General features: G+C 46.3%; 3 protein-coding genes across 3 annotated transcripts; 2 read left to right on the forward strand and 1 right to left on the reverse strand.

Moving 5' to 3' along the window:
* Positions 1–3,184: 3,184 nt before the first annotated feature.
* Positions 3,185–4,250, forward strand: RhiXN_10992 (Fungal specific transcription factor domain; the record flags this gene model as incomplete). The annotated part of the gene is made up of 4 exons (XM_043330807.1): positions 3,185–3,253; positions 3,308–3,817; positions 3,870–3,992; positions 4,047–4,250. 4 exons carry the CDS (start codon positions 3,185–3,187, stop codon positions 4,248–4,250), a joined length of 906 nt encoding a protein of 301 aa, XP_043186152.1.
* Positions 4,251–5,603: 1,353 nt separating this feature from the next.
* On the forward strand, positions 5,604–7,618 carry RhiXN_10993 (Fungal specific transcription factor domain; the record flags this gene model as incomplete). Its single annotated transcript, XM_043330808.1, has 6 exons — positions 5,604–5,703; positions 5,755–6,020; positions 6,081–6,590; positions 6,645–6,767; positions 6,820–7,000; positions 7,407–7,618. 6 exons carry the CDS (start codon positions 5,604–5,606, stop codon positions 7,616–7,618), a joined length of 1,392 nt encoding a protein of 463 aa, XP_043186153.1.
* A 170-nt stretch (positions 7,619–7,788) lies between these two features.
* On the reverse strand, positions 7,789–8,184 carry RhiXN_10994 (pyridoxamine 5'-phosphate oxidase family protein; the record flags this gene model as incomplete). The annotated part of the gene is made up of 1 exon (XM_043330809.1): positions 7,789–8,184. The coding sequence occupies one exon, from the start codon at positions 8,182–8,184 to the stop codon at positions 7,789–7,791; it is 396 nt and encodes a 131-aa protein (XP_043186154.1).
* Positions 8,185–10,304: the final 2,120 nt, after the last annotated feature.

Here is a 10,304-nt window from a genome sequence, read left to right on the forward strand (position 1 = left end):
TGGTGAGTAGGGAACGCGTTTGATATGGGCAGCAATATCCCTCCCTTTTGAGTCTCTCTTTCTGGAGAACGTGAAATTTGCCAGCGGGGACGTAGTCATAATGAATAAGGCCGATTTGACAAAATGGGGTCTTGGACAAATCCTACAACAGCGTGCGTATGATACTCAAAAGGAGTTAACGGTATTCATGTACCTTCTTCCTCATCCAAATCCTATCAGGTGAGACATATTGGGATCTAGGAAGCGATTGGGGTCAAATAGTTCTGGGTCTTCATATATTACCACGTTCCGGCTCATTGCTCTGGGCGAAGCCACACTAGTTTGGGGAGCACATTATCATTGAATAATAACCAAGAATTCGTCATTCTATAGCTTTCGAGATGCCATTCTACCACGAGCACCAGGCGGGGAGTACGAGACACATACACAACTGTACCTTTTTCGATATTTTACCCTCTATAGGTCGTCTTGTGAACACACATGTGGAACACCTATAATCAAAACAAAGTAAGCCCAATACCTTATTTGTACTTTCGTATAGTGAAGTAACGCTCAGAGATATTTTATACCATCTCAAGACCTCTGAGATGAGATTTTGGATCTACGGCAGTCGTCCACGATCAGACAAGGTCGGAAGCGTATTAGTACCAACGACAGGGTTTTTGGGCTCCCGTAGAGCATTTATCCTTACAGAGACCAATGGAGAGCTCGTTAAGGCGAGTCTCTTTCTCCTCCACTGTTAAACCTGCGGTCATTCCTTTGCCTTGTAGCAAATAACTCAGAACAGACGGCCCCGCTGTTCCTGCCACCTGGAGTAAGGGCTAAATGAGAGAGACATCAACCAAATCGGAGATACTCGTACACTACTTGAGATATGGTCCATTCGTAGAGCGACTTGTATGTCCTCTCTTTATGCTCTCTCCACTCCCGGGCCGCACCTTTTCACTCTGCTCCTGGGAGCCATTTGGGCATATAGTTCAGAAATGGAAAGAGGTTCACAGCAAATCCGATTGCGCTGTGGTTAAGTGACAACAATCGTATGGTTACCTAAAAGACCACGAATCAGTAGTGAGGTCAAAAGATCTAGCCATGAGACTGATAGTCAATTGCCCATCTTCAAATGATCTGTCTTGCTTGCTTTTTAGTTGATAGCCATATTCAAGTTGGAGTATTGTGGAGTCGGTTGCACTGGGTTATTTCCGAACACTACAACGAGATATACGCAAACTAAATGGACGATTCTTACAGCAAGATTAATTCTCCATGGTCTCTTGGCGCGTTGATTGAGTTATTACCTCCCCCTATCACAAGGCTGTTTATCGATCCGTTAAATTGTGTAACCACTCGGGCGTTGAGCCATGTGTTTAATACACAAGATTGGTGGCGCCAAATATCGTCACGACAAGCATAGATAGGCTGCCGGATAGGTCAAATCTAATAGAATACCACTGAGATTGATGAGCCCCCCAACCAGACTCCAACGTATAATTATAACTCACAGGGCCAGATCCTTGCCGAATAGTGGACAAAGACGATTAGGATATATCTCTGAAAGACTTTCAAGGAGATCCAATGCGGCTTTCGAAGAGTTCAGCACAATCATACGTTGATCAAAGACCTCTAAAAAGATTATACTGACTTGCAGGTTGGGCCGTGGTATTGGTTGTTAGATTCGAGTGTGATTGAACATCGTACTTTTAAGTTAGTCTCAGATATTCATAAAATCGAGGTGAATAAACCCATATGATACACAAAAAATTATCGATGATAGGTAGTGATATAGGGGAAGCCGGACGACGAGATATGTGCTTATACGGGACCAGTAAAACGGAGGCTGCCAGCGCAAGTAATGCATACAAAATAGTTTACCGATCACTTGCCAATGGAAGCAAGTCAAGCATAGTCATTATTTAATTGGACTATATGAGGGGAGGCCAGGGGCGAGTGCCTATAACATCTTCTACTATATTACGTGTATCTTGTACAGATCATTGTGGCGAGGTATTCGGCATCCACGTGATGTCCGACTTTGCCAAATAATCACGAGCTGCAAATGACGATGATAATCACTCGTTGACATTATTAACAAGGCGAGTTCCCAGTCTGTATATTCAATTGTGGTGGAGATGCCAACACCTAATATTCTGGAACACAGCGACGTAAGGTCAAGAGCGCACCTCATATCAACCATTTCAACCTCAGCTTATGTCTTCTGCCAAGCATTCCAGACACGGGCCCCGACCTACAAGGTGTATTACATGTTGGCAGAGGTGAGGCATACCATCAATAAGCCCACACAGCTTTCAAAATTACGGTGCTTTGGCAGACGAAAGCAATGTGATTCAACCGAGCCAAGTTGCGAAAGGTGTTTGAAAGGTGGTTTCGAATGCCTTGGGTATGGTGATCGCGAGTCACACGCAAGATTATATCGGAAGGTCCCTTGTGGGCTGATTTCACAATCCCAGCCCATCCATCCTACTCTTCCCATGTTTCCCCCAGATGCTGAGGCAGGTACACATACCAACCCAAGTGATCAGAGATCAACCTGCTTTCTCGGTATTTGACAGGCATTACCGGATCCTGGTACAACCAAAACATCAGGCGATATACAATCCCTGAATCATGTGGATGATAGTTTTACGCATTTGTCAACTGGTTGCATTCCTGTGCTCACAGAAAACCGCACCGGAATACACTCTTTGGAGATTTTTAATAGCTCATGGCCTCAGAATCAAACCCAACCGACCCCTCGTCGGCGGGCTCCGTTACATGAGACTTCCAGTACCAAGAACTCTTCAGGAACCAAAGCTGATATACAATTCGTCATGAGACATATATCCAAATCCATCGAATTCCTGTGTACAGCCATACCACCACCTGTGTTCTCAGCTCAAACACAGGAGAGAGCCGCTTTATTCATATGCTCAATGACTGTGAGTAGGGTCACTTTATTCATTTCGAATATTTTGAACTGTGGTCTTTAGATCAGACACAGCGCAGCAGTTTCTTCTTTATGCCGCCCCCAGCCCAAGCTCGCGTATATATGATGAAGCGACTAAGCAATTCAAGGATAACAAAATGGGCGTTATATTTGGGCGTACGCATATTTGGAGCACTCGATCAAGATCGTAGTGATTGGAATACCGGAGGTTACATTGGTTGGATTGATAAATTTGAGCAGAGAATGGTCCATTCTACCATCAAAAACTCGTCTCTGAGTGATCTAGCGGACCGTTTAATGGCTCAACTCGAAGTGAGCTACCGCTTTTAGTTATTGACTAAGAAGCTAACTCGCACCTTTTACAAGTTGACGTATCTCGGTTTCATAGCTGCAGGCAGTACTTTGGGGTATCAGTTACTTCAGAAAGCACTACCTGGGTTCCTTCGTTTGGTAGCAGCCGACCCAAACCTTGTTGCGGAGCAACCCGATGGTGGCCTACTAGTCTCTTTCCCGCGTGCGTTTGGTACTTCCCTACAAGAAATCAAGCGGTTTATTATTTACGACATGGCCACGGGATTTTTACTAGGAGTTCCACCTCTACTGGAGTATGATTACTATGGCAAGTGCGACCCTGTATCTCATGGATCCGAGTGGATACATGGCGTCCCTGTCCCACTTGTTGAGATTATATCACAAATTAACTCGTGGAGGGCCGGATTCAAAGTGCCTTTAGATGATTGGCAAATCCTAGAAAGTCGTGTTATGGTTTGGGAGGTACAACCACTCCCAATAGAGGACGGTGATTCCAGGATGAACGTAGCAAGACTAGCAATACAAGAAGGCTGGAGGCATGTGGTACTAATTTACATCTATATGGTACGCAGGCTATTCTTTCTTACCTTAGAATGGGGCCGAACGTACCTGCCAGGGCATCTGTGGCGTTTCGTCCCATGACTCGCGTGTACAGGCTTCAATAGCCCAAATAATCCAGTTGGAAGGGATCGTAGCTGGCTTGCCAATTAGCATACATATGCTTATGCATTATGTAGTTGTGAGTTTTGCATACGAACCAATCGATCTTGTTTACTATCTTTATCGTACGCAGGCAGGAATGGGTGCACGATATGAACAGCAGCGGTCCATCATCCGACAAAAGCTCGTTTCATTCAAGGGAAAGGGAGCATGGCTCTTTCAGGGGCCAGAATTTACCCAGATCCTCGATCATTTGTGGCATGGTGCAGGCGCGGGAGGTGCTCCAGTTATGTGGGATGATTATGTTCAGTCAAGGTGCACGGTAATCCACATATGAAACTGAGCGATTTGATAGTTTTATGCTCCATTCCTGCATATTTATCTCTGTGAACACGTAGGTCGCGGGCCACACGTGAGCTTAATAACATGGCTCATCAAGCACATGCGATCTTCCGCCCGTTGTTGGCCCCACTCTACTCCCTTTCTATCGCTATTTTGCACTGTGCCTTTAGTATGCCTTCTCTTATGGATCGTATGTGTTGTGTTCAGACTTTCACGGTCCATCACAGGGCGACCCGATATAGGTATAAATAAGATTTTCAAAAAAGGTTTGCCAGGGTCGATCGGAAGAGCCATTCTCCTTGTAATTATAGTTGTGATTGGTGATTAACGGAGTTTGATCAGTGTGCCTGTTCTGATATGAAAAACCTGATCAATGTTACAACATTTCTCTAGTTGCTTAAGGACATAAAATTGGTTGGAGAGCCGGCTTTATGATATCGGTCCCGACTATGCCGTTATCTATGTGGATATTCGTAATCATAATTGGGCCGATCTAATCCGGTTACCGGCATTGATTTAACCTGTCACATGATGCGTAATGCGTAATTTCACCGGGGAATATCATATACAACAGAGTTCGCGGGCTGACCCACTTATGGCTGGTGCCACGGATGGACAGCTTGTTTTGGAGCCAGATTGGATGAGGACTTCCTTGAACACGCACCGATTTTTGGAACTTTGTCTTCGACGAATGTCCTCCGCTCAGCAAACTAGACATGGTCCACGTCCCACAAGCTGCCTTACATGCTGGCAGAGGTGAGCCAGGCCAATTCTAACGCACTCCTTGCTGATGTTGCCCATGGTTAATCATGATTTGATAGGCGAAAGAAATGTGATTTAGCGCAGCCGCGGTGCCAAAGGTGTCTGAAAGGGGGCTTTGAATGTTTGGGATATGGGACCGTGCGCTACATGAGAGAGCCTATCGAAAGGACTCTCATGTGCCAACCCCGCGATCGCGGCCTAATCTTCCTCCTACTTCGTTACAAGAGTCACCGTCTCAGGTGAGGTTTACGACCTTGGATCTCATTGTGATCTGATATTGACACGTTCCCTGATTTCGAATAGACAGTGGCGGGTTCCGCTACATTCGCGGTACCCGAAAGTAGTCAACATCCGAACAGTGCTAGTTATGGTTCTGCCTCTTCGATTTTGGGAAAGGCAATGCATTATATGGCGACAAGAAATATGTACGAGGGCTCCGACGATACGCGCTCTCGAGAAGACTTTGACAACACATGGTTGAGCAATCAAAATCGCTTGACCCCCTATCCGCCTCCCTCGTCACGCAAGCTCCAAACGTGCATAACTCACTTCAGCTGCATCCGTCAGAGGGCCTACCAGAAATCACATGGCCGGATTCCTTGAATCTTTGTGCGCATCCCTTCCTCCCTCGGTGGTCTCAGCTCATACAATTGGCGAGACGCGTTTTATATATATGGTCAACGAATGTAAGTGAAACCGTTCCATCTATTCTGTATATGTTGATTCTACGTCTATAGACCAGTTACAGAGGGTCAATTGCTGGTTCATGCCCCCTCCACCTCAGGTCCGGGGAGTCATGATTGATCAGCTGAGAAGTTCGAAGATGATGATATGGACAGTCTTTCTAGGGTTAAAGCTATTTAAATCCCTCGATCAAGATTCCTGCGATTTGAGATCGAGTGGAAGTATCGGTTGGATCGACAAACTCGAACAACGGATCACCGTCACCTGCAAGAAATTATCCCTTAAGGAGATGGCAGATCGTCTTATGGCTCAACTCGAAGTAAGACTCCATTTTCTCTATCTTTCACAACAAGAAATAAGCTAACTCGCTCCATGTTAGTTAACGTTCATTAGTTTTGTGACGGTCGGGGTTCCTTTGGGATATAGTCTGCTTCGGAAAGCGCTACCGGGGTTTCTTCGTCTTGTAGCAGTCGATCCAAATCTCATCTCAGAACACCCCAACGGGAGTTTGTTTATCTCTTTCCCGCAAACTTTGGGGATACCCCGGCAAGAACTCAACACATTTATTCTATACGATGCTGCCACAGCGTTTGCACTAGGAGTTCCGTCTCTAGCGGAGTATGGTTATGATGGGAAATGCGATCCTACATCTCACGGGTATCAATGCGTGCATGGAGTCCCTGTCCCACTTGTCGAAATCATATCGCAAGTCAACTCATGGAGAGACGGATCAAGAATAGGTCTGGACGACTGGCAAACTCTGGAGAGTCGCGCGATGGCTTGGCAGGGACAACCTTTGCCCATAGAGGACGAAGATCCAAAGGTGAATGTTGCAAGGTTGGCAGTCCAAGAAAGTTGGAGATATGTAACTTTGGTTTATCTTTATATGGTATGTTGCTGGTCATTTTGGCCCTCTCCTAGGATCAACCTGACGTGTTACTAGGGCATGTGTGGTCTTTCCTCCAACGATTCGCGTGTGCGAGCTTCAATTGCGCAAATAGTCAACCTCGAGCGACGTGTAACCGATATATCAATCAGCATGCATATGCTGATGCATTATGTAGTAGTAAGTTTGGAATACATACTTTGAAATCCAGTTTACTTATCTCCATGCATAGCTCGGTTTGGGAGCACAACATGAAGAACAGCGAGCTATTATCCGTGAGAGGTTGCTTTCTTTCCAGGGTAGGCGAGTGTGGCTATTCCGTGGACCAGAATTCAGTCGGGTCCTTGACCACCTGTGGAACGGTGTGGGTGCAGGAGGTGCACCGTTACTTGGGATGACTATGTCCGGTCGAGGTGTGCAGTTCTTCCTATCTGAAATGCGCAACGCCAGGATCTTTTGTTATTTATTTAGTTTGTTGCTGTCCTATTGTAGCTTAGTAGTCGCGTATAAACTTGAACCATGGACATACCCCCGTTCGTTTCTGGTGATAACCGGGAGTCGAATCTAGACCAATTGCGCCTTATGCCATGGCAAAGCTCCTTGCATCTGCCCTATATCAAGTCCTATTCAAACCCGTGCGAGTCCAAATATTATTGATTCACGTATTGTACTGGCAATTATTTCCAGAGTGCACAGAATCTACGGTGCGATGCGTTCAATCACCCACCCCTCTTCTCCTGGCTTTCGCAAGTATCGGACACGATCGTGAAGGCGACTGGGTTGGCCTTGCCAGAATTCAATCTCACTAAGGCATGTTAGGAAGAACAATACCTGACGGCGTCCAAAATGCACTTACTGGGGAACCACTCGCCATCCTCCCCAAAAATCAGGCCGTGGTACTTCGGTACCGTCCAGCCCCTGAAAGCGCTTCTCGACTTCGGCCAATCGCCGGTCTAGTCGCCGTCTTGACCACGCTACTCTGCGGGCTGGCCCAAGCACCCATACGACTCCCGATCGGACGACTAGAGTAATATTCGTCGCTCTCCCGGCATCAAGTTTTCGACCTTTCCGACGATTCGGACTTGTCGATGAACCTCTCGCCAGTAGAATGCAATCGATGCGTATGGATTGGCATGTAGTTCATTCGATTTGCGAGATTCGTAGTTTGTATAGAAGACAAATCCGCGTGGATCAGCTTGCTTCAATAGGACGAACCGGGTAGAAGGACCCCTTCAGCGGAGCAAGTGGAGATTGCCATGGCTTCTGGTTCGTGTACTACCGACTTCTGCGGTTGATCAGGATGAGGAGACGATGCGGCCTTGAACCATTCTTTGAATTGGTCAATCGGATCAGGGAGCACCGACGAAGGAGACAATCGGGATGGGCTTTTGTATTGAGCATGAGAAGTTACTTTTAATTTCCCAGAGTCATCGGCAGGGATATCTAGATTCATGTTGTTTAAATGATTTTGAGAAGGTGCAAGGTGCCTGACTAGGGAGAAGAACTGGCGGTACCGTGCAGCAGATGTCGAGGGAGGTGGAAGGTAAAATCTAGCTAAGCCGTACGAAGATCCCAAGATGACTCGACTAAATCTCATATAAAGGTACAGTACCACTAGAAATTCTTTCCCATGGGCCGAAAGAGTCGGATGGGGGAGCTGGGAACTTGAACTTTCTCGCAGTTCTAATCAAGAGAGCGCGTGATCATGAACAATGACGGAGAAAGGTGGCCGGGATCGTCCGGATCGAGCCTGGCGATCTCACCAGTCACGTGGCTTTTGGAACGCGATCTCGACACGTATCGAAACACGATCGAAGCTTTTGCTGCTTTATCTTCTCCGCAGGGATCTGTGTTGCCTCAAGATATAGACTATACAGTGTTTCCGGCTTGAGGTGGACAGTATTAAAATATCATCTATTGGATCATGTCGGGCGAGCCGCTAGAGCCGGTATACGGTCCCAGGCAGGTGATAGGGCCGAAGGTCATTTCGAATCCTAGTGCTCCTTGAGTAATTTCATTGGTCGTTTTATGCTTGAGTCGATATTTGCTTGAATACACTGGCCTCAAAGACTCGCTCTATCTATGGAAATGTCATTGACCCTGCGCTAACTTGGACGCACAGTCTTAACCATGTCAGATGGCTTCGAAATATCCCCAGTGGATTGGTTGTGGACAACGAGGAGAGAGGACAGAATGTGTGAATAGAGACTTCGAGTAAGTCGCAGGATGACTCGGAACTGTGACGGATATAAAACTGTGCTGCCTCCCATCCTTCGACCAACCATTGCCGCCGTCGACCCCTTTTCTCTCTATGTTGTATGTATTGTATTTAGATATTGAAAGATTAGCGAAAATCATCACCAATTTCTATACATCCGCACATGTGATTGTGGTCCGGACCAAACCTCAAAAGTGCGCGGCACGAGGACGAAAGTCTGATTGTACTTATAGACAAAAGGGATCATCGTAGTCGCCCTGGACCTGGACCGGAAAAGTTGCTCGTGGACAAAATGCAAGAAGAATGCACCACAGCCTTCCAAGCTGTACAATGGCATATATTATTCTCTCCGCCTGTGGATATAAACCGTGAGAGCGAGCTGCAGTAGCGCATGCACTCCAAACTTAAACATTTTCCTATAAGTATCAACCAAAGCAGCCTTCAAGACGCCTGTCCCGTATTCAACATATCTATAGAATTCTCGGAATATTGGGAACACAGTGCCGAGCACTCTAGATCTCATATGATTAAAGCTAAATCCAGGCAGCGTGTCTGCAAGCTCCAACGCTCGACTCAAGGAGTAGCGTCCAGAGTGAGAAGACCGTAGCAGAAAATAGGACCCCAAGCCTCATTCCCGTTCTTTCTCATGAATGTCTCTCAATTTTACGTTACTTTATTGCCTCCGGGACTTTACTGGTTTTAGTCACTTATTTCAAGCTGTCTCATGATCGTGCTGAGGCGCCAACTGCTCCGGCGCATAGATATCAAGGGAGGACGATGACAGCCAATATATTAAATTTTCGCAATTTGGGTATCACACCCTTTCAGTCTCCTAGGAGCTATTTACAAGCATATATCCAAAACGCTGTGCATGCGCAAGCTTCCGACACCCGCCCATTAAGGTTAGCCATGTCTCCAGTTTCTCCAACATTGCAGGGAGCCGAGACCGCCTTCGGAAGTCTGCATATAGTATGGCTTGCCATCGGATAGAGATCTCGTCTTATTCGGGAGCTCTCTGATTAATTCGCCAACGTGGGACAAGTCACCTGTCAACAGATTACTTTGATGATGTCACATGGGTCTATTCCTTTCAGCAGAATCGTCATCCAAGGCGAGCCTATCCCCTTTTTGGAGTGCGGAGCATTCTGTTTTACTTCTACGCCACGCAGATAACATGAGGTTTATTGTAGATACGAGGTGGTGCACCAATTCATTTGGAAATAGATCAATTCAATAAAATTGTGCTAATGCGATTCCCGCCGAATCTGAATTTGTTTATCCGATCAAAGATACTGTGGGGCTCTTCCAATACTGATACAAATCTTATTCAAAGGTCTATCTAAGTTCTCGATATTTTACCTTTCAACGAGGTTGAGAGAGGGATGTTCAATTCCTTGCCAGGTGCATTTGCTCAGAGTTTTGGGCCCGAAAGTAAGCTCTGAATGCGCAAAAAGAAGTCCTTAGATCTTAAGAGCGCATTCAACCACATAATTGGGGAT

This window comes from Rhizoctonia solani, chromosome 14 (genome assembly GCF_016906535.1).
Source record: "Rhizoctonia solani chromosome 14, complete sequence".
Classification (NCBI taxonomy): domain Eukaryota; kingdom Fungi; phylum Basidiomycota; class Agaricomycetes; order Cantharellales; family Ceratobasidiaceae; genus Rhizoctonia; species Rhizoctonia solani.